Here is a 24,253-nt window from a genome sequence, read left to right on the forward strand (position 1 = left end):
GTCACCAACTGCAAGAAAAATGTGCTATTGCTCTGAAAGTGCCTTGTGTCAGACGTGCCTCAGGAGACCAGTCCTGGCCTTGCACAATGAGAGATATTGCAGTTTCTCATCTCTTACCCTCCACATATGGTCTGGAGACACATGGTTGCTTCCTCGATTACCAGCCTCTCCCGGCTGCCCACCTGCCAGCGGGCACATTAAATGGATGGGAGCGATGCTCACAGGAAGCGCTTTGTTGCTCGCTTTGATTTTCTGCCCTTGAAATCAAATGCACTGACTTCAAAGGGGGTCAGACAAAGAGCTGATATTATCACTGTCCCCAGGAAGGGAAAAGGGAGGGAACTGGGTGCCAGGCTTTATTGTGTAGAGCTTAAAAATGAGGCCAGTGACTGAAAGGCAGGGCTGCAGCCTTCTCTGGAGTCATGGTGCTGTTGTGGTCAAATAACTTTGCTGGGTCCATTTTGCCACTTGTGCAAAGGACAGGGTGACAGTGTGCAATCAGAAGGCTGGATACAGCCAGTCCAGTCCACGATCAGTCAGTATCCACAGCTCTCTGCTGTCCACGTCAACTCCCACTGCAATAGTAGTGGCCTTGGTTTTTCAGAGAAATAGGTGAAGAACAGGGAGGAATAGGGAAGGATGCGATCTAAGCCGCCTCTTTGTATCTTTCCTGCATTCACTTTGTTGTAGCCATCCTCCAGGTTCTGGGGGAGATGGGAAGTGACTAAACCCAAGCTGCCTTTGGTCCTTCCCTCCCTGCCTCCAGCTCCTCTGTGTGATCTGGGGTGGTGGGAAAACCTCTTTGCCAAGGTCCAGAAGCACGGTTTGATACCAGCTGTGCCTGGCAGTGCAACACAGGTTTTCAGGAGGATCTGCAGATTAGTCCCCCACTTTGCTGAGCATCTGTTCCCACAAACAACTCCTTGTTTACTGGGAGTTGTGAAGTCTGGAAAAAGACCTCAGTGATCTGGTCCAGGGTCTCTAGAACTGATCACACAGAGAAATCTGTGTCCTTCACTCTGCATCTCCGTATGCTTTTACCCTTCTTGTTGACTATTTGTGTGGCCATTGCATCCATGTCTGAATTCTGGAGAACAGGCTTTGTTACTAGATTTCATTTGTGCTAGTTAATTTACAGCACTGGAGCCCAAATCTGACTGATACGTGTGGCAGAACCACCAGTGGGGTGACCATCCATTTTCTCCACCTCCAGAAGAGCTTTTTCTGCCTTTCTGTCAGCATCACGGTGTTTGTGGTGAAAGGAGACAAGCCCTGAGCTCTCCCAGCTGCTGCTTCCCCTCATTGTGTTCAAAAAGATGTTAGTAGTTGAACAGCAGAAAAGCAGCAACCTCCGAACACACAGTATGCCCAAGGAGCTCCTCATTCCAAGGGGCTCTGGAGGCCTCGGGCTGCCGTATCCCACTTCACCTTGCCGGGTCTGTATGTTGCTGTGGGGATGCAAAAGCTTTTGATTCCAATGGAGATCTTCCTTCCAGGTTGTCCTTGTCTGGAGTGGGGCCACATGCAGAAATCCCCATGTGTGATGTTGCAGAGGGAGCAGAGATGGTCACAGGGGACCAGAGCTGTGGCTCATGCATCATTGGGTGCTTTCTCTGTGCCAGGCAGCCCCTGTGCATGTACTTTGTCAGTGCTGATGCAAAGAGGAGACCTCAGGGGTAGGCTCAGTCCTGCTGAAAGATTGGTTCCCCAGACTTTAATTTCACAGGTCAAATTGTGTTGCTGTGTCCCCCCTTTTCCCTCCTGTAGGAAGGCAGCAGCGCTTGCACGGAGCGATAAGGAGGAAGAAGCAAATGTGGCCCAGTCTCTGCCTTGCCGGAATGGAGATTGAAGATTGTCAGGCTCTGGTCTAATCTCCTTTCCTCTCCTTCGCAGGCAGCTGAACTGGGAATGGCGTCTGCCTATTACACGTATATCTTCACTAATCTGGTAAGACATTTCTCTCAGCTTTTCTCCCGTGTGCGTGTAGAGTCATGTTAATGGGAGCTGATCTCCCTGGCCCATGGGAGCATTGGGAAGAGCGACGTGCTTGCGGAGCTGGAGTTTTGCAGCAGAAAGGGGATGGAAGCAAGTAGAGGTGTCCCCTTGCAAACCTAATTATCAGTCAGGGGAAGTCTTGCCCTGGCCTTTAGGAGATGAAAGCTGATGGGTTCCCATTGATCCCATGTAGCTGTGAAAGGCAGGATTTGTAGACATGGAGATGGTGCAATGAGATGTGTGGGTCCTTGGGAAGCCCCAGCTGATGGGTGGCTCCTGACCCATCTGAGGGGCTCAGGAGGGTTTTGCTGGAGGTGTCAGCCCCTGAGCCCTTTACCCTTGGGGTGGGTTGCTTGGGGTGTGCACGTGGAGGGCACCACAACTCTGTGCTTTTCTGCTTTGCCTCTGAGAGCAGCTGTGTGAGACAAAGGAAAGATGATACCATAAACATCGAGAGGCAGAGCAGGGTATATATTCAGCATGGCCCCTGGTGATTTGGCTTTATAGCTACTAATAACATTAACGGGGGGATCGTGTGGTTAAATCCCTGAGTACTGTGCTAAACAAGGAGTAACGGGCTTAGGCAGCAGCAGGGGGAAACCCAAAATAAACATGAGAGAAACTTCCCTTGCTGCAGCAGCTACAAGGCTCTTGAGCTCGCTGCCAAGTGGTGTGAGGGAGTGCTGCCACTGGGGAAGGCAGATACCTACCTATTAATGCTGGTGAGGGGATGGTGGGAACTTGAGTGCGGCAGGATAGGGCGGGTGATTAAGCGGAGGGGCCTTCCAACCCCAAATGATACTCATCTTCTCTAATTTCTATTAATATTTATGCCAGGGTGTGCGTGTGCCAGGAAAGCCGGGAGCTGAATCACGCTTTGTGTTTGGGTGGGAGACAGACGGGAATGGATGGAGCCAAACATGTAGGCAGGAGAGGAGGAGGGGGAAGGAGTGAAATGGGGGGGGTTGAAAGCCAAGAGAGCAATTGGGACAAAGAATAATAAAAGGATAGGGAAAGGAGCTGTCAAAAAAAGAGAAAAAGGCAAAAAATAGAAACCCCCACACGCTTCCTGCCTGAACTAATAGCATTCTGATTCCTGCTTAGTGCTCAATGCATAGGTCCTAATGTTGCTCAATATCAGTCCAGCAAGAACAAGCTTCACTGCTCCTGTTTATTCCCATGCAAATGGAACTAGCCAGGAAAGCAAAAGGAAGGGATCAACCAAGGGGGGAACCAACCAGTGATAGAGCCTTGAGGAAGAGCTGTGCCCTTGGGGGGCTGCTTTGTTTCAAGGCAGTGGCTGCTGCTTTGTGACTTCTCACCCGCAGTACTGGCCCTGAGATGGAGTGTAGCTGTGCTGGTGCTGCTGGTAAGGAACAGTGGCCATCCCCATCCGATCCTGCTCACAATGCTAACCCACTGCAGTCACTTCCCAGTCCCAGCAAGTAGTTTTCATGTTGTTTTCTGAACACAACTGTGTTGCTGTGCACCCCATGGACTGAGACTATGCACATGGTAAGGGGTTCTATTTGCACATCACCAGCATAGTGGAGTCTGTGTTCACAGATGGTGCTCAAACAACAAAAATAACTATAAAAACTAAGGTCCCCACCACTGCCACCATGCTTGTTTCAAGCATGGGTATGATTAAACTTTTGCTTGGGGTCAGAAGGTGATATTTGTCTTTGAAACCCATTCATCTAGTGTAACACAGTTATGGCAGGTGAGAAAGAAATGAGTTTTGTTGCCATTCCCTCTCACAGGGTATTAATCTCTTTACCCAGGTTATTTTACCACTTCTTCCAAAAGACCAGCCCTCAGCAAAGCTGCGTTTTTGGCAGGGACTGTTAAAGGTGACATCGGGCAAAACCTGGGCAGATGGAAGAGATGTTTAAGGAAATTAGTAATATTTAAATGGGGATGAGAAATGGGAAAGAGCAATTTAGACTAATAAATCTGGAGGGATTACCAAGCTCCTAATGAACCCTCTGAGGTTTTTTGCAGTCGCTGCCTAATAGGAAAGATAAAATCACAGTGAATTGCTGTCAAGGGGAGCAAGAAAAAAGATGGCTTTAAATGGAGGGAGAACCTATCAGAAGGGGAATAGGCAGCTGTATAGCATTAAGCTCCTTGGAGGTGGGGAAAAAAGAAGAGAAAAGGGGATAAAATGCTGAATTAAACACCTGCCCTGCGGCTCTGGAGGAGAATTCTGTTTCTGTCTTCCAGCATTAATTTCACCTAATAAGCACATCCCAGCCGACAGCTAGTTGTATGTCTCAGCATTTCCCTCTGCGGAGCGTTAGATGGAGGCAAGTTGCTGCAGCTCCCCTGGCACGGACCCATGGGAGAGCGATTTGGGGGTGACAGGTCCTCCGTAGCCAGCCTGATGACTGCAGAGAGCAGTCAGTGGGGAGGCAGAGCAGCACGGGAAAGCAGATGGAAAGCATCTCCTTTGGCAGGAGATGGCAGGAGCAAATGAGGAGGAAGTCCTCGGGCCCCCGATGCATTTCTATTGGAGCCGAGGCGAGCAGGCTGATATAAAAATATCCAGAGGCTAATTTACTGTGTGCAAATTCATTATCAGCCTCCTTCAGCTAGCTCAAGGGACCCTTTTTGTCACTAATACAAGCTCCAGGAGTCCTAATGATAGTCATGGAACAGAACAGGTCTGGTGCATTTTTCTTTCCCATATCCATCATCTGCGTACGTTGTACTCATGGCAACTGAGCACCCTCCTGCCCGCAGTCCCCTTGCAGGAAATCTCAGTCTCTCAGTTTCTTCCGGGCATCTCCACGTGGTGACAAACTTCCTTGCTCTGGGAATTACCCTTCTGGAGGGTTAAAATGTCCTGAGCTAATGGCAAATGCTGCCCTAGGTCATCCTCCCTTCTCTACTCCCCAGCGCCTTATGATCATGTAAAGGGGTGAAGGTGTGCTCCATAATAAAAGTAGTAGAAATCTAATAATAGTAATGATAAGTAATAATGCTGGTAATGCTAGTGCTTAAGTAGAGCACTGAAAAAGGAAATGTTTCTCTTAGTGCTGGAAATCCTTGAAATCAGCAGTGCAGAGCAGAAGGGGTGTTGGATGCCTCCAAAATCCTGTGCTACCGTTAATTCTTTTAGCTTATTAATTCTGTTGTAGCTTGTTATTTTTGCCTTCTTTTCCCTCTCTTATTTTTCATTATAACTTATGGACCTCAGGCTGGGTTTAAATTTCAAAACATTTATCAAGGAGATTAGATGGAATTAATTGCAACAATTAAAATTATTGCTGTAAGAAGGAAGGTATAAAGGAGTTTTACTAGTGCCTTAAGTCAGATGGTCTGTTCTTGGGATGCACTTTTGCTCCCTGACAATATTGTGCACAGGTGGTGTTGCTGATAAAAAAGCTGCCATATTCCATTTCCAAAGACCAACTAAATCAGTTTTGGTTTGGGGCTTTTGTTTCTTGTTTTTCCTTCTTTGTTTAGTGATTTATAAAGAGGATGGTCTTTATGTAGGATGAGGTTATTAAAGCCCTACTGTTGCTCTAGATGACCTATTGGAACTGGAGGGGAAACGAGTGTCCAGCCAGACATCACACATTTCAGTGGTAGCTTGTCATGATGGTAACATCATTTGGAAGGAGGGAAGGATGTAAAGTAAAGCAGAGGGAAAGTGGACTACAGCTTAGTATTTGACCAGGGTTGTGACACTCAAGTTTTCAGTCCTGCCTGGTGAAATGACCTTCTCTTTCTGTGCCTGCTTTCATGGCATGAGCTCCAGCACGGGTTATGGTGTTTGGCCTCACTGCACCAGGTTTGCTGGCTGCAAACCCCCTTGCTTTCCTTATGTGAGCGAGAAGGTGGACTCTCTTGTTACGCTTTGACAGATTTTACCTTGCAGTCCAGCCAGCCTTCCTGTTGTCAGGAGCTGATGCAAACCCTTTTGTAGAGCCCCGATCGTTCTCTGGATTTATGGTTCATATTTTCCATGGCATGTGGTAGCAGGGCAAACAAATCAGGGTTTTGCAAGGATGCCAAAGCAATTTCTCCTCGTTCTAGTTAGCATGAGAAAAGGAAGATTTAGATGAAGCAGTAACTGTACCTCCCTGCGTTTTGCTGCCTGTGCTGCCTTACCTGCCTGGGTCTTCTTTATGTGTTGTTCAGAGTCCATTCTGTGCTTGATTTCCGGTTGTTGAGTAAATCATTGTCTCAGACAGAGCCCAGGCCCTCAGGTGTGTGAGCAAGCCTCTCTCTTATCCTCTGCCCCCATGCTGTCTTCTCCTATTTGCCTTTCAGTCTTCGTACCCCTTGTTTTCTGAGAGCTGTTCTTTTCAGGTCCCAACCTTAGCACTTGACCTCTTTTGTTCTTTGAGGATTTGTCACTTCAAGCCTCAGGCTCCCTGCAGAGAAGTTGCAGTAAATTGCTTTCACGAGGAATGTGGGCAATGTATATTCCTAAAGTGCTCTCGTTTGAAGAACAGCCTCCAAAACTTAATAGCTCTCCTTGCATGAGGAGGTAAAAGACCCATCATTACCAGCATATGGCACATCGATGTTGTGATGCATCAACTTCCTAAGAGCAATCAGATTATGTATGGATGGTTCCGCTAAACTGTCTCTGAGTTCACTGAGATCACAGTTCCTCTCTAACTACATGAATGGCCCCGTAACAGTGCCTTGGGTAGGTCTACCACATGCACTTACCCGCTTAAAAGGCCACAATTTGTTGCTGTGATGACTTTCTTCTTCCAGAGGAATTGATTTTTACATGTGGCCCATTATAAACTTATTGACTCTGTTAATAGTTTATAAACAAACTGAACCTTTCAGGAAAACCATAAAGCCCTTAACATAATATTGTCCACTTGAGCAAAGAAATAAATGTGTTCTTACAGGAGCTTAGCAATGATTAACGGACTCAGCAGCTCAGCCCTGAGGGCGAGAGGGTCCAGAGAGGCGAGGACAGGTATTTTCTCCACTGATACATCTAACAGAGGAAGTTTGATGATCTCAGGGGAGAAACTGGTAGTGATGGCAGTCCCTGGTATGCCTCTTATGGAGGAGAATGGGAGGTACCACCCGTCCCCCGGGAAACTCATTCACTTTAATCTGTGTTCTGTTGATACGAACTTGGTTCTTCTTACTGGTACTCTTGCTGCTGTTAATCATCTCCATCAGTACGAGAGCAGTGTAAGGGACTTCAGTGACACGGGAGCCTAAAGTCTTTTCAAGCTCCTTGTGAGGAAGCCATATGTTTGGGTGTCCCTGGAGGAAGAGCAATCCTTCTGCTCCCCTTTCTGTCAGCGAGTCTTGCTCTGGAGTCAAGATGTTGTTCGTGCCCGAACTGTAAAACCTGGAGTAGCTGCAAAGCAGTTGCACCACATCTGTTCCATGTAAATAGGACCAGGATGGTACTTTCTGCCCCTTTGGACTGAGCTTACTAGTCCTGCCACCCATGGCCTGTGGAGAGAGTCCTTGGACAGAGCTTTGTTTGCCCAAAGAACCAAGAGGTGAGGTACTTTAGCTCCTCTGTTTAACCCTAAACCAGTGACTCATGATGCGCACTGGCACCTGGTGATGTCAGCAGTGAAGTCAATAGAGCTGTGCTGACTTTGCACTAGCTGAAGGCTTGGCTCTTGTCTAAAAGCTGCCAGGCAATCTCAGTATGGGAATTGAAGGGCTGTGTTTGGAGGGTGACAGCTTCTCTAAGCACCAAATCCTCTTGAAATGGAAGTTTTGCCAGAGTGAGAGCTTAATAGAGAAATGGAAGCCTTGGCCCAGTATTCTCCCTCCCATCCCACGTAAAAATAGAGAAGGAACAGTGTGTTCTGGACCCACAGAGAGCTGAGCCTGGTGTAAATCAGCCTTTGTTGCCGTCAGAGGGCCAGATCCTTGGCTGGGACTGAGGGGAATGAGGTCAGTGCAGCATGGAGAGCTTACAGCACCAGGCGTTTCTGCTGCCGAGCACTGGGCAATGACAGTGACAGAGGGGGGCTTGAAGGCTGTTAATCAGCAGATCCAAAAATCCAATAAAGTCCTTGCAGTGATTGAGAGAGGAAATAACCATGTGTGTGTGAGAAAGAAGAGAGGAGGGAGATGAACATCTTGGAGTCATTGAACAAGTCCTGTTCTTTCCAGGCCTTCGGGATGGGGTAAGGTCGAGCTGGGTGTGGGAAGGTCCCGGGGTCACTATAAATGAAACAAGCCCATCTTTACATCTTTATCCTTGTCTCCAGTGTGCAGGTAGCGCTCGCTGTCTCCCTGCTTCCCGGGTGATCCAGGTTATTAAAAATGTGATAAGAATCGAGTCGGGAGCAAGGTTCTGCGCACACAAATGGGATGCAGAACAGTATCACCACCAAAATCAATAAAGCTGATGCAGAGTGCTGAATAGCAAAGCAGCAGTCTGCCGCTGCGGGCTGAGCAATTACTGGGAGCCATTCGCTGAAGTGAGACCGCAGCGTGGCAGGGCTGGGGAGTCTCGAGGGCTCACAGCTCCACACATGAAACAATATTTGCTTACGAGGCAGGCTGCTATGACACTAATGATTATAGAATCATAGACTGGTTTGGGTTGGAAAGGACCTTAAGATCATCCAGCTCCAGCCCCCTGCCATGAGCAGGGACGCCTCACACTAGACCATGTTGCCCAAGGCTCTGTCCAGCCTGGCCTTCAACACTGCCAGGGATGGAGCATTTACTTCTTTGGGCAACCTGTTGCAGTGCCTCACCATCTGCACAGGAAAGAACTTCTTCCTTATATCTAACCTGAACTTTCCCTGTTTTAAACCCTTTACCCTTTGTCCTATTACTGCAGTCCCCGAAATGATCCCCTTCTTGGCTGACCCTTTCCATGCAGAAGTCCCCAACCTCTGCTCAGATTTGGGAGGGAGGATGGAGTGGATGGCAGGAGTGAGGGAAGACCTCAGCCTTCATTTGTGGGGTCTACTTTAGTTTGGGAGTGGATCACTTAGGTGCAGATCTGGGAGGATACTTGGTTAATGATATGCTTATATATGAATGCTGACTTTGATGCTTTGCATTGTAAGGCACGTTGTTAACCCACGTCTCTTCTAGGCTGAATTGTGCTGTCAGGTTTTTAATTGCCTGCCGTTTTTAGCTCTGCGCCTCAGTTTCCTCCTCTGTATTCAAGGCATAATAATTTCCTGGCAGGAGTCCCCAGGAGGCAAGGCAGCCCCCTCTGATGCTGATTTTGTACGCTGACATGCACTGTGCTGTGGCAGTGTGAGGAGCAGCGTGCTGCTGTTGTGTTATAGAGGGGGAAATGGGGCAGGAGGAGATCTCCATCAGAAACCCACTGGCACATTGCAGGAACCCCATTGCCAGTGGTAGCTGAGGTGGGAGAGGACTCGTGGGTGCCAAGTCCCAGTTGGGATCAGCTGGCCTGTGATCTGAATGTGCAAGTCAAGGGAGTAATATGCTTGTACCTTATAGGTTTATGTTCCTAATGGAACAGAGTATAGCCTGTAAATCTCCTGATCCATAACTCGCAGCTAGCGATGCCAGAAAATCCAAGCTCATGGCTATAAAATCATGCATTACAGGGCTTGGTTGTGTGGCTTTTATTAGCCAGGTTCTCCGAATAGTCTAAATGTTCAGGTCACTCCATGGGTTTTGTGTGCTGCTGTAAAGTGAGAGTGCAGGTCGAGTGCTGCATGAAGTGCAGAAACCCAAGAGTGATTTCATTCTCTAATAGCTCCTCCACTGCTGTCTCCCAGGGAACCCCTTTGTATTCAATTAGCTAATGTGTGCCTAGCACTCGGAAAATATAGAGTACTATAGAATTGCTAAGTGTTGTTATTTAACAGAACATATTTAGTGGTTGCAGCCCTGTATAGAAGTCAGAAAATCTACTCTGTAATTGCCTGGTGCTGCTGCAGAATTTGCTGTGATTTGAGCAAAGCCTGGGGATTTCTCTTCTCTAAAAGTTGATTAATTTTGGCTGCAGACCCTCTGGGCCCGCTTTCCTTGAGATCTCCTCCCACAGAATGATGACTTTTGGTGGGTGCTTTAAAACAACAGACTGAAAAGAGGGGAAAGAATTCAGACAGCCGGGATTTGTGTATCTGGAATTCACCTTGGCTTGATGTTTGATGATCTTCTCTGTGCCCCAAGTTGGACTAGTTGGCAAAAAGGAGCTGGGCTGAGATGGAGGGCAAAGTGGGGGTAAATCATTGCAGTTGTTCCAGTGTAGGGAGGGGGGAAAAGGCATTGGCAGTGGAATAGGTGGTGATGAGGGAGAAGCTGTTTGCACCCGTCTCTGTGATTCACTCCTTCTTGGGTTCATCAGATACTTGTGCAGGCAGAGGAGGCTATAACACCAGGGCTTGGAGTCCTCCTCTAGAAAGAACCTGCTGATAGGTGTGAGTTATTTTCCTAATGGCTCCTTGCTTGTACTGCCCTGGAAAACTGTCTTCTAGGCTACAAAAGCCTCAGCCAGCACTGCAGATAAGGAAGAGTAACTACATGAGCTGAGGAGAAGAGAGGAAAGGCAGTTGTGAAACTACTCTGTGTAAGCAGTAGGCCCACCAGCTTTGTCTGCCAGCCAAGGCAAGGTCAGGAGTGAATGCCACAGTTGTGCCTAGCTTAGGCAAAAGTCAGCTTCAATGTCAAAGAGAAATCTAACACCAAATCCCCTTGTACCTGCTACAGAGCCATTCGAGTGTCTTCTCTAATTGGAGCAGTATTTCTCTACCTCAGTCTGGTCTTTGTCAAGGTAAATGCTTTAACACTGGCACTCAAATACATGGTGAGAGGAGCCATCTGGGATCATCTCCAGAGCAGGGTTTTCCACCCCTTTTCCTGGCTGTGCTCGTCTCTTGCCAGGCAGCATCAGAGGCTCAGCCATCGCTTGCCATTGGGAGGGCAGGGTGGGAGGTAGGACCTGGGCTGAGGATGGGAAATCAGCTGAACAGTGCAAGCCTTGAATGGTAAATGAGTTTGTTTGCAGTATGTGGGTTTGGAAATGTCAGGTGTGGGGAATGACTGTGTAAGAAAGCTACAAACAAATAGGGACAGAAGCTGAGCCGGCAGCTACTGAAGTATCTGGATGCTCTCACCCCTTTGCCCTGCTTAGCAAGCCTGACCTAACCAAATCTCTTATATCCCATTGCAAATGAAGTGTGTCTCCCAAGGATGGTTTATCTCCGTTTCACTGCATAGGCAGCTCATGGCTCATTTCCTTGTTTCTGACCTGGGTCAGCAGAATGCTCTTGTGCATGTTCAATGGAAAAGCATTTAAAGGCAGAGGATTGAAGCCAGGGCAGAGGGAAGGGATAGGAAGTAATGCAGAGAAAGGGTTGTGTACCATCCATGCAATCCCCCTGTGTTAGAGGTGAATGCTTTATGAGCATGACAACAACAGAAGTGGGGTTTTCTGCAGCTGGAGGCCTGCCTATAAAAAGACAGATACGGAGAGTGTTGTCTGTAGAGAAAGACCAAAACTCGCAAGGACCAGCAATGGGAGCTGGGAAAAAGCTGCTGTTAACATTGGAACCAGAGCAAATTGTTGACTCCAGATCTGCCTGTGCTTGTTTTATCAGACAGACCCTGGCAGCTGCCTCCATCGTCAGCCGGGCACAGGCATTTCCCCAGGGAAATGAGGCTGATGTGTGTGAGGGTCCCTCTGGAATAATGTGAGTGATCCAAGCCAGGGGCTGGGACTGACTCAGCCAGTTCAAGCAGACTGGACCTGTGGGTCCAGCTTTGTCAGTGCTGTGTGACTGGGGCAAAGCGCACCTCTGCCTCAGTTTCCCCTATGTGAAGTGGGGCTCCTTCCCTCACCCAGGAGTTGCTAATATAAGGAGCAGAGTGCCACAGATCTGCCAGCAACTGAGCAACCTCAAAAGCTTAGAAATGCTTTGAAGGGAGAAAAGGCACTAACAAATAAAGGCACTGATTTCAGCTGCTTTGAGGTTGGGGCAATCTGGCCTGAGATGGAAGCCTTGGACCGTGTGGCTGTTTTGGTACATAACATCTCATTTCCTTCTGCATATGATGAAGCCAAGAGGGCAGTCGGGCAGCTGCTTGCATTGTCCCACATACAATTTGCCTCCCAGCTCTGGCTTGGGGGGAAGTGGTATTTTGCAGGGGCTGAACATATCTCCTGCTGCTCTGCTTGCATCCAGGATCTCCTCAAGCCCAGGTTCTCATTAGCCATCTGCCCTCATTGCGTGGGTTGACAGGATGCTGTGGGTGAATGGATAACCTGTCAGGAAGGCAGAAGCATAATATCATTCAAATGAATCAATAGCTCACAGGCAATTTCATGTTACCTAACGTTAATGCGGTTGTGTCCAAAACGCACTTAAATCCTGTGCCTGATCACATCCTCGTGGGACATTGCCGTGCTGGAATAGTCTTGTAAGTCCGTGTTTGAGAGATTTACAGGCATTATTCGTACATGCACCCGTGTGCAGGCAAGATAAAAAATGCCTTGACTTGCTGAAATCTCATAGTCCACAGAACCAAAAGACATCCATATTGGTGATGGAAGAGAATGGGCATCCAGCAGCTTCTGAAACTATCACTCCCACTTTCTTGCTCCATTTTAGCAATTAGCAGAAGAGAAGTTAGTGAGGAAGGCACCATTATTTCCTGCTAATAGGACAAGAAAGGCTGGACTTTCCTCCAGGAAACTGGCTTTGTCATGTAACTGCCTCCATTGGTGTGAGCAGCAAAATAGAGCTTGTTTGGGGATGGTTTTGGCCTTTTTTGTACAGTCATTTTTATACATCTTACCACATTGCTCTTCAGAAATGCAAGAGGATGAGCTGCGTTCCGGAGCCCACAGCCAAAGCAACTTCCCACAGGGCATTAGGATGTTCTATGAGTGGCATCTCCTCCTGGTACCTGATGGCAGAAAGGAGCAGTGCAGGGTTGCCTTGTGGGGAGGAGCTGCTTTGATTTAGCAGCTTAAACTTGGTGTTACTGAATTGGACATGGTGGTGGTAGAGCTCACTGCTGACTGCAACCCAGGCTGGGGTCCATTTCAGGGTGCTCTTAGAGGAGATAAATAACAGTAAAGGACATTAGTTTCTCTCCAGACATGGGTCTCCATAGTCTGGTGGTCTTGGTGGCCTGGGCATCCCTCCTGCCCTAGGTTTGGGTGAAGAACCATTGCCTGTGTCTTCACACTGATGTTCTCAGCCGTAGCAATAGTCAGGCACAGCAGTGTTTTCATGCTGAACACAGCATGGATTATTTTCTGGGAGTGCCTTGGAGAAAGCGTTGCTTGAGAAGGATGGCTCTACTGAGGAGCTTTGTGCTCTGGATCTGCCACAATAAACCTGACCACCTCTGGCTGGTTATAGCAGGTTACTGGCTTCCTCCCTGCCTCTGCTGCAACCTCTGTGTTGCAGGGAACCTCCTGTCAGCAGAGTTGGTTAATAAGGACTAGCCCCACACTCAGGCGTGGTTAGCAGGCATCACGGTATCCAGTGGTTTTGACGCTTTTGGTGCCTGTTTTCTTCCCTGATCCTGTTTTCTGTTTGGGGTTGTAGGAGTTTTCCCTCCAGCGCCTGGACAACCTGCTCGATGACCGAGTCAACATCCTGGGGTTTTCCATTTTCAACCAGTCTCATGCTTTCTTCCAAGAGTTTGTCCAAAGCCTCAACCAGTCCTGGCAGGAGAACTGTGATCACGCTCCTTTCACTGGACCAGCAGTAAGTAGCATTCGTTCCCATTTCCTCCCTGAGCTGAACGTTGCTGTAGACCGACAGGAAAACCTTGGGAAAAGAGCTGGTTCAGAGCAGACAATGCAGTGTGAAGACCATGTGAAGAGGCAGAAACTCTGGTCTTAAATGTATGGTTTCAACTACTTATTCAGTCCAGGTAACCCCTGTGCTAAAGAACTGGGGCACATCACCAGGCTGCTGTCATAGTGCTGTACCTTGGATTGGCTTTTGTGGTGGTTGGTCTCGGGGAGATGGTGGTCCAGGATTGGGAAGGATGAACTGGAGAGAACTGCTTAGTTAAGTAGGTAGGAGAGGACTTCAAGTGTTGAGCATCCTTATCTGGAGAATGCTAAAGTGATCCTGAAAGTCTGCAGCCTTCCAGAGGGACCCTGGGGAGACGTGTGGGTATAGAGCTTTAGAGGGGTTGTTTGTGCTTGAGTGGCTGTTCAGCTTTAAATTAAAGCCTCATCTTAATTTGGATTATATTTAAATGTGTGTGCAGGGGGTGATGCAGCCCTGTTTCAGTGTTTCCCCTGTGAAATCTGTCCCTGTCTGTGTATTTTATCTTTAGGAGAATGGCTTGTGGAGGAGGGAGTCTGCATGCAAATAGGATGAAAAGGGCTGGGTTTAGGTAGACGCCGAGGGGCTGTGTTAAGTTAGATGCTCCCTGATGAGCGTGCAGATCAGCACCGAGATCTTCCCTAGGGACTCTTTATAACTGGGAGGGTTTGCAAAGCAGATTTGCTAACTCTGGGATGTAGGGGGTCATGGTTGGAGCTGGGGGAGAGCGGAGAGGGAAAATGCCATCAGTGGAACCATTTGCATTGCTTTTAATGACTTCATAGTCTCCTTAACAAGCTGAGGGAGCTGTGTGCAGCTGAAAACCTCCTTATCACCACGAAGTGATATTAAACAGGCAAAACAAGGAGCTTTCTGCCCTTTGTGTCTCCATATTGTTGGCTTGCCATGGAGCTCAGGTCACAGTTAATACGTGCCTGGGACCATCCTGCTTTTCCTCCTCCCAGCCCTGCTGTGCAGATATGACTGCAGCGAGCTTGCTGTCTGCCCTGCTATATCTCTATAGGGTTGCTACCAGGAAGCTTCCTATTTGGATGACAGTTGCAAGGGCTGTTTGGAGTCATTAAAAATATATTTCCTTTTATTAGTACAAACAGAAGACAGCAGAAACTGGAGCGATGGGGGAATAACTCATCTCATTGTGCCTTCCTTACCTTGTGTTGTCTTGAACAACCAGCAAAATGAGGTGGAAGGATGCAGGAGTATGCCCCATTGCAGCACTTTCTTTAAAGAATGAAGGAGTTCGGAGCTGAATGGAGCTGTCTGGTTTGTGAGCCTGAGCCTAAATCACCCGTCAGTGTAATATTAAGTCAGCTGCCTGCTCCTTTCAGTCATTCATAAAGCGTAATCAGGCATACAGCAGGCTTCCTCCTGGGCCAGGGAGGACGTGTCTGGAGGCAGGGGGCTTGGCCACGCTGCATTGCCCTAATCTAAACACTTCCAGCCCTGCTGTCATTAGGAGACCTGCCCTGAGGGCTGTGGTGGCTTCCCAAGCACTTGCTCTGTGGCTGCTTTTGGCTGTGATGGGTAGCTCCCCTTGTGCTACTGGTGCTCAGCTGCCTGGGAAGGGACTGTAATCCTTGTCATACAAATGGGGAAGTGAGGCATGGAAGTGACTTTTCCCATTATCTCAGAGCCAGGCAATCTACAGCACTATTGGAAAATGGGTTCAGTTCCCCTCAGCCCTAGTGCAGAGCCTTGACCAAAAGGTGATGTCTTTCTGATGACGTGAAGGTTCACTCTCTGTTTGTAGCAAAGCTCCATCACCAATATGCCATGTCCCAGGTAATGGGAAAAGGGCCTGGCCCTGGGTGGTGATGATGATGCAGATCAGAGGTTAAGTGAAATATTCCCTGACAGTGAATGTGTTTCCTCTCCTATGCTGCAAGGGAAGTCCAGTACCATTTTCCCATGCATTGTCTCTGCTGTTGGAAATCTGACAGGTTGCACCTCTCTCTGTAAGAACTTCCCCTTTTAGTCCTGAGAAGCAGATATCTTGTGGGATAGCTCATACTAAAGGGGATAAAGGAAGCTCAACAGCTGGAAGTGACAGGAGGGAGGTTTCCTGTAAGCTGCAAAATCCCAGGGCTTTCTTGCTAGAGCTGAGAAAGCATCTGAAGAAGGAGGAGGGAGCTGCTTGCTCTAATGCTATTCTCATTAATCACACTGCAAAGAAAGGAAATCAGAGAAAATCATTCAAATTACAGATGGCTAGATTAGGTAATTAGAATTTAGGCTAAACCAGATGTTTGTAATTAAGTGTTTATGTCACTGAATAAAATCCAGATTGTAAAGTCTGTTTCACAGGATTTAAATGGTTTCAATTCTCTGTTATGTTTGGGGTCAAAGATACAGATGATAATGTTTCAGGAAGAAAGGGACAAAATCCCCACGTGGCAAACCCCAGGCTAGCCAAGCCTGTTCCTGTTTTCCTGGAGATCAGTTTACCTTTAAGCATGGCCTTCACGTGGGAGATCTGTGTCAATATAAAGTGGGATCTTCCAATTAACCATGTCATACCTGCTGTTTAGAGGGGTAGATCCAGTGTAGTTTACCCAGGGAGTGCTCAAGCACCGTCCCTGCTCCTGAGGTGCAGGGCATCCGATAGCGTTGGTTGTCTTGCAGGCGCTGGTCACAATGGTCCTGCCAGCTGATGTGTGCAGGGCTGGAGATGGGTTTCTCGACCCTTTCTAGTCTGACTTGTTCCCAAGGCTTTGTGCTACTGTAGTACCACAGTTGTACCTCCTTAGCTCTCGGGTACAGCCTCCAGGCTCCCTTTTCTGGAGCCTTGTTGTGATGAGGCATCCATCAGGTGGCAATTTTTATCAGCAACTTTCATTGTCAAGAAATAGGCTTAAAGGATAGAGGGAAGTCTCTCGAGACCCATGAATCTTCGAGTAGAGGACCACTGCTGAGCTTACCAAGTCTTTCACATGCAGCCTGTCGCAGAGCTCTTACATTGCAGAGATGGCACAAACCCAGCAGGGACCTGTGCAAATCAGATGATGCACGCAAGGTAGAGAATCAATTTGTTAACAGGCAAATTGGCTTTTTGTGACAGAGTGACAAAGCTGTGGTTTAAAATGAGAGCATAAAGGTAGTGAGAGATTTTATAGGTGACATGAAGAACAATGTACACAAGAGCAGTGACGGATCCATTTGCTGCATCTGCGCAGAAGCAGTTCAAAAGGTGCTGCCTCCATCCCTCTTTTCACTCCTTTGCTGAAGGTTATGGTCCCAAAGCATGAGAGACCATGTGGTTAAAATGCCCCAGTCCTCATGTGAACCTTCAGGGCTGCAGGGGATGGCTTGAAGCAGTGAGCTTGTGTTAACCTTGTTAACGCCAGTTAACCTTGTGATAAGACCTACAAAAGCCAGAGAGGCCTCTTCTGAGCTGCTGCACTCCAATGCTATCTAATTGTGAATGGTTTCCTCTACACAGCCTGCATCCCAAATTACCTTGCTGTGTTGGATATGATTTATGTGAGTTACTGAGTGAATAGTGGCAGAGGGAGATGGCCATTAGGTGGGTGGTGCAGGGCAACACAGCAAATGCTGCATTGAGTTGAGATGAGAGATAAATGGCAGGGAGGCCACACTTGTGATGGGGTTGCAGGTGGCAGTGGAGCAGGATGATCCCACACCAGGGACCATGGGAAGATATGGAGTGCCTTAGAGGATTCCGATACCGGAGGAGAGAGGAGGGAATGAACCTCCTCCCTAGGTCTGAGTCCTGGTGGCTCTTCAAGAGATATTGAAGGAGGAATCAAGGTAAGTGCATGGGTCTGTCCTGCATGTTGCTGGGCTGCCAGGCTCCCATGCATCCAAGTGTCTCGCTTCAGGGCCACAAAATTGAGAAGCTGATGTAGAAGCCTGGTTTTGAGCCTAAAGGGGCAGGGAATGTCTGGCGTATATGGTAAGCAGCATTAGGAATGGAAATGTGGTGCTTCTGAGGAAAGCTGTGATTTTCCTTTAAGAAAGGAAAGAGGGATGTTGGGGTATATTGAGGATGTGGGAGGAATTCCCATTCCCAACACAGAGCACTTGATCCTGGGTGTTACAACCCTCTCCCTAATCCCTAAATTGTTTGAAATCATAAAGGGATTGCCAGAAATCCTAACAAATTGAGGCTTAGGAAGAAAATATCCTAATCAATAATGTCAGATGCTTCACTAAGATATACAAGCCTCTTAATCACCAGCTAATAAGAGATCATTAACTGCTCATGGCAAATGGAAATGAAAACCCAACAGGAGACAATTAAAAATGCTAGGCCAGTGTTCTCATTTGGTATGAGATGATGAAACTTTAGGGTCACAGGGATTGCATTTGCTCTCATAAGTTTTGCTTGGTCAACTGGTGTTATCATGATTCCTGATTCAGGAAAGCAATTGCTAATTGTATATGGTGTCTGTAACCTGTCGTGTCTCATAGCTGAGGCAGGATAGGAAACAGGATGCTCAAACTGAGGTATTGGGTTCCCACTCTACCATTAAGTCACTGTGTGTCCTCAGGCTGCTCAGCTCCTCTGATTGACAGTTTATCTCCTCCAAAATAGCTGTGATAAAACTTCATAGCTCTGGAACCGGTCAATTCTTATTGTTAGCAGCAAGTTCTTGATGTATATGACCGAAGGTGCTGCCTGTTGTGTGGGAGGCAGGTCAGATGCAAGACTGACAGATGCCAGCCAAGCCGTTCAGTGCTCCCTGAAGAGTTCCCTAAATGCTATTTGTATAAAACAGACTAAAAATGATGCATATAGGAAGAATGCTATAGAGCAAATGTTGAGCCTATACCAGGGTTGAACAAGTGAGAGGTTAGAGCTGGTGTTTGGGGTTTTGCTAGCATTAGGCTGGAGTCATGCCTTTTAACTCATGCAGCTTGCACGTTTCAAGGCTTCGTGCTGCTTGTCAGCTGCCTAATCCTGGGCCATTGTGGTCAATGAAGTCTTACCACTACTTGAGTAAGATCAAGCAGGGTTAAGTCTAGCTCACTGTGTTCCAATTAGTAATGCAGCCGAAGCCAAAGGTTCCTTGGGGTGAATGAACTGGGCAAGATTGTTCCTACAGGGCCACTGGCAGAAGTGAATAAACCTAATCAGGCTTTGGGAGGAATAGAGGACACAGATACCACTGAAGTGCTGCAAGTCACAAACAGGGAAAGGTGGGGGAAAGGAGCCCCACGCTAGAGACTGAACCTGTTGCCAGGAGCTGGGATGGTAAGAGGATGCTCTTGGAAAACATAGCCTTGATAGTAATGAGCTGCAACGACTTAATTCCAGCAGAGTGTGGAGGTGACAATAATTAGAAGTGAAATCTTAGACACAACAGTGAACATGAGAGAGCAAATGGCTGATTAGTACCTAGATCAAAAACCATCAAAACAGTTGTGCATGGGCGAAAAACACAGCTTCTGAGGCTTGATGGACAAAGAAATCTGACTGAAGGCAAACAAAGCACAAATGAGAAGGAGGAGGGGATGAACTCTGTGATTCTGAACATTGCTTCAGCAGAGTCATTACAGAGCAGGTAACAGCCAGCAGGAAAGTGGAGGCTGTTTCAAAGAACTAGATGGTCTCTACAGGGTCTGAAAGCCAGGAGTCTGTTGCTTAACAAGTAAATCTAGCCAAACCTCATTTCCTGTGGATCTGCCTTTCAAAGGAGGATTCTTTGGTGCCTAATGAAGGCTGAAGCAGCAGTCATCTCTCCTTCTGTAGGTGTAGGCACAGGATCTTTATTCTGTCCAGCTGCCTACATATGAACTTCATAAACCTGATGCTCTCAAGTGTATTCCCCCTGGCCAGCAGTTTGATCAGTGGTCACCAAAGCAGCAGAAAACACACTTTGATTTGAGAGGCTTAGTTACTTTAGCAAACTGAGGTAGAAAAGAATGGGAAACGATAGGGACAAAAGGTGATAGTGATGGAAGAAACCCTGAGGAACAAGTAGAGATAGAAAGGGTAAGGAATCAAGCAAGAAGAGAAGGAGAAATATAACAGACTGGGAGTGGGACTGGCAAAGGGATTACTCTTGCCCTAGAGATGCTCACAGAGGCGCAGCAGTTCAGGGGTACCATTGCTTTTGTTCTCCCTGCCCTCAGATGGGTGCAGGATGTTGCTGGGACAGAATGATGGGCAAGCAGGGCTTCCTGTCGTCACAGGGGAGGACAAGCATTTTACCCCTTTCTGATCCTATTGAAGGTTGTGGATAGAGCTGCAAGGTCCCGGACGTGCAGTGGGAGGCTCAATTTTTGTCTTCCCATCTCAGCTCCTTCTCTTTGCCCTCAGCTCTCTTCAGCCCTGCTGTTCGATGCTGTGTATGCTGTGGTGACCGCCGTGCAGGAGCTGAACCGGAGCCAGGAGATCGGGGTGAAGCCGCTGTCCTGTGGGTCTGCCCAGATCTGGCAGCACGGCACCAGCCTGATGAACTACCTGAGAATGGTGAGAAGGGACTGACGTTCGGTGTGCCGGGAGCTAGTGCTCATCGCTGCCAGAGGGAAAGATGTGTATGTACACGCTGGTGTTGGCATGGCTCTCAAGCACAGAGTGCCGGTTTGTTTGAAGGTAGCCCTGGGAAGGAAAAGAGAGATCTGAGGGCTGGTTTGTCACCGGCCTTGGAACAACATCAAATGTGCCGTTTTCCAGGTTTTGCTGCAGAAAAGCTGAAATTCAGTGAAGGTTTTTTTAAAGCACCAATGTTTCCAAGTTATTTGAGCTCTGTTTTGAGTGAACTTGGATTGATGCGAGGTCATGCAGTACAATTGCTTAGAGCTCAGTGGCATGATGTGAGTTTGCCTGTAATGGGGTTTGGGCTCCTTTGAACCCAAAAGCGTGGTTGCTGGAACGGGTCAAGCCTAGTTCTGTCACGAGAACAGATAATGAAGTTTCAGCCTTCTGAAATAGTTGGAGTTTCTCAATATGGTTCCTTGGAGCTGACCTGGAGCATGCAGAAGGAGCGTGTTTCCTCAGTCTGTTTGGGATGCAGCTGAAGTGTAATAAGATGAGGAACTTTAATGAGACATTTCCTTCCTCCAAAGGAGAACTCAGCTGAACTCGAGCCTTGTACCACTCTGGTCCATGCCTGCGAACTGTGCTTTAAATCTCACCCGTAGTCCAAGGCAGCTAAATCCTCCAGCTTCCCTTGGCTCTATAGCTTGCTCTTCTTACTGAAGAGGTGCTCCAGCAGCAAGCAAGCGGTGGCTAATCTGCACAGTGAGGCTAGACACTCATCCTGGCTCTGTTGCAATGTGCTCTTGTGTTAAATGCGATCCTGATGCTGTGAAACAGCACATAATGGTTTGTGGAGGAAATCCCCAGCTAGAGATTCAATGTGACACAGTGAAGAGCTCATGCCTGCTGCACTGTTAGCCTTGGCATGGAGGGAGGCAGTGAGGGGCTGCAGTGGTGAGATCTGGGGAGCCATGCGCTTCATGCTGCTGGTGCTCCTGCTTCCTTCCATCTCTTTGCTACCCTTGCCAGACTCCAAAAGCAATTAGGATTGAGACATAAGGGTTGCATCGCTGTAGGTGCTAGGAGGATGGAAGGCCGGTGCGTGGGGCTTCTGGCTCTGCTGCAGGCAGTGGGGTGAGCTGCCTCGATGGGCGCTGTAACTCATTCTCTCTTGGACAGGTAGAATTGGAAGGTCTCACCGGCCACATCGAATTCAACAGCAAAGGCCAGCGATCCAACTATGCCCTGAAGATCCTGCAGCACACACGCAGTGGCTTCCGGCAGGTAAGAGCTGCCCTGGGAATGCTCTGTGTGTAGCATGGTGTGGATGTTACAGTGGGCTGGCAAACAAACCATGTTTCACTTCATCGAGAACGTGGCTTGAGATGATTCACATTTGTCTTTATCGGACCCCTGAGGTGATGATTTTAGAGCCAATATCTGTCCTGTCACAGTAACCCTTCTGTGCAGGAGATAATTCACAGCATCGAGTGCCAGATACAAGCTCACGCTCAAGACACTTCAGTTCTTAAGTTTGTGGAGACATGCGTACCCAGAATTATTTGAAGGAGGAAAAAGGAGAGAATTTGCCATGAAATGGGCAATAAAGGGTACTATGAACCTTTCCAAACAACTCCTTCTGGGAAGGAAAGCGAAGGGGGCAATCCCATGTCAGGAGCTCCCCACCATCTCTCCCCAGCATGCAGAAGGAAGGAAGTGTGAGATAATTTACCTCTTGGTTTATGATGCGTCTTCCTCTGCAATGGGTTTGCTTAGCTCAGGCTCTCATTTGCTTTTTGTCTCAGTGCTCATAGAGTCCTTACAGCATTGGTCATTTTTCTGCTTATTGCCTTCTTTCTGTCCAAGGGATGTTTTCTGGCTTCAGCTGAGGTTAAGGATGACCTTGTAGAGCCATAGCTATCAAACTGGTGAGATAGCATCACACAAGCCCAAGGAATTCAGGTTTTAGCGGTAAACACAAACCTCATTCAGTGAAAGAAATGGAAGTCCCAGGAAAACAGTTTTCCATTTGGTTTATTTCCCTGCTGACAGCTCCACACCTGCCCTTTTCTCAGAGATCGCCACTTCTCCCACATGCTGACAGAGCACAAAAGCTGTTGTATCTTACCCCACACCAACAGAGCATTTTGGCATTAGGAAATCTCTCCTGGCCTGGCAGCCATGAATTGTAGCCTTGGCGAGGATGTTGCCTGCCAGTTCTTACCTGTCAAGTGACAGCTCAGCTTTGATGCTGCCTTTAGCTGAGTGAGCAGGGGATCAGGACAGCATTTTCCCCACAGTAAGATGGTACCCATGCCCTTTTAATCATTTCCCCAACCCATCATACTCTGAGCAAAAGTGACAGATCCAAGCCCATCTGCATTAATAAGAGCACGCACTCAGCTGGAGCAAAGCAAGCAAATGCTGTAAGATTCATATGACAGCTATGGTTTTGATGTGTTTAAACGTGGCAGGGTGTTCACATTCAACACACAGGTCCTCCTATAGCAGTGCTTCCCCCAGAGCTGCACAGAGAGCTCTGACTGCAGCCTAATCCACCCTGAGACACAAGTCTCAGGTTCGCTCCCCAAACCCAGTCTGACAAGAGAAAACCTATTCAGACCTGTTGTGACAGCTCAGTAAATAAGCAGCTTTATGTTTCATAGGTACCCAGCAGGTTTGTCTGACTGATAGCAGTGCCAGGAGGGGCGTTAGGGCCCCTCAGAGGCTGCAAGTTGATCATGATGTGCTCAACTGGGGAAGGAATCCCTGGACAGAGCTCCCGTCTTGGTCCCCACAATGGGAAGCCGAATGCCACTCTGCTGTGCCATAGGTGGTTATTTTCTTCTCACCAGCCTGGCTTCTTGTAAGAAAAATAACTAAATAAATCATAAGAAATCATTTAATTAAACCCGCTATGAGGGGAGCAGGGTAAGGAACAGACATGCACATCCTGGAGACAGTTTTGTTCCCAAGGGTGATTATATTAACTCATTTGCTCAGGGTCTTATTTGAAACACTTCTACTCCCTCCTTAGTTTTAATCAAGCTCACACTCTCTGCCCGTTTCTCTCTTTCTGTCTCTCTCTTTCTCTCTCCTTCCATCTATCAAAGCCACAGGGACTTCCAGCTCATCAGCTTTGATAGAGAGTTCACTGAATTTGGAAGCTGATCCAGCCAGCAAACAAATTAGAAGCGCTTAGATTTTGTAACTTGCTGTTGCTTTTGGGCAAGGGGAGACAGGGCTTTTTGACATCCACTTTTTAATACATTTATGTAACGCACCAAACGTGCCTTTTCCTGATTTAGCTTAACTAGTGGAAATTTTTCCACAGCCATATGAGAGCTGCTCTCTGTTCATAGGATGTGCAATAAAGCACGGGCTCATTAATGTGCTGGTGATCCATAGATCTGACGAGGACTGAGTTTGGAAATGTCATCTTTTTATTTCCTGCCTTTCTTTGCCCCTTTAAAAAACACTGCAGCACAGAAACCTCCACTTTCAGCGCAGTGATGTGCAGTAAACCAGGAGCTAAGGCTTGGCAGCTTCATAGGAGAAGGGAATGAAGAGGAGCTATGATTTAGATGACCCCAGGGAAGGCATTTGTGCAGAGGGGAGGCAGGGAAAGCTGCTGACAGGGCTGGAGCCCCACCATGGGCACGTTGTCCACAGCTCTGCCTGTGACCCCTGGCTCTCATCTGCTCCTTGGTGCAGCCAGTTAGTAGCCTTTAGCGCAAGGCTCTGCTGGTGTCCCAAGACAGAGCAGTGGGAGTGATGAGGGTGTCTAATCACTATGTTGATGGCATGCAGATGAGTTACCAGCCGGTAGCTGTGAGACCCTCAGCAGTCCCCATCACATCAAACCTTTTTAACTTCAGAGCAGCTAATCAGCTTCAATGGGACTTGTTTCTCTTTAGCTGTAACCCCCAGCAAGAGCTCAGGGACAGATCCTGCCAAGGGTCGAGTGTCTTTTCCCACCCCTAGGACCCGATGAACTCAGAGTGTGGCACCATCAGTCCTGCCTGGGCTATGTCAGGTGTCAATTATGTTG

At 47.9% G+C, this 24,253-nt stretch overlaps 1 protein-coding gene across 1 annotated transcript in view; it reads left to right on the plus strand.

The window, feature by feature from the left end:
- The window catches only part of GRIK4 (glutamate ionotropic receptor kainate type subunit 4), a gene marked incomplete at its 3' end in the record, with an annotated part of 117,892 nt that overhangs the window by 65,132 nt on the left and 28,507 nt on the right, over positions 1–24,253 (plus strand). The window contains exons 6-9 of the mRNA XM_080631588.1: positions 1,894–1,947; positions 13,503–13,664; positions 20,041–20,193; positions 21,382–21,486. Coding sequence (XP_080487714.1) covers positions 1,894–1,947; positions 13,503–13,664; positions 20,041–20,193; positions 21,382–21,486 — 474 coding nt within the window. The remainder of the gene's footprint in view (positions 1–1,893; positions 1,948–13,502; positions 13,665–20,040; positions 20,194–21,381; positions 21,487–24,253) is intronic.

Source organism: Psittacula echo (genome assembly GCF_963264785.1).
Source record: "Psittacula echo genome assembly, chromosome: 18".
Lineage (NCBI taxonomy): Eukaryota > Metazoa > Chordata > Aves > Psittaciformes > Psittacidae > Psittacula > Psittacula echo.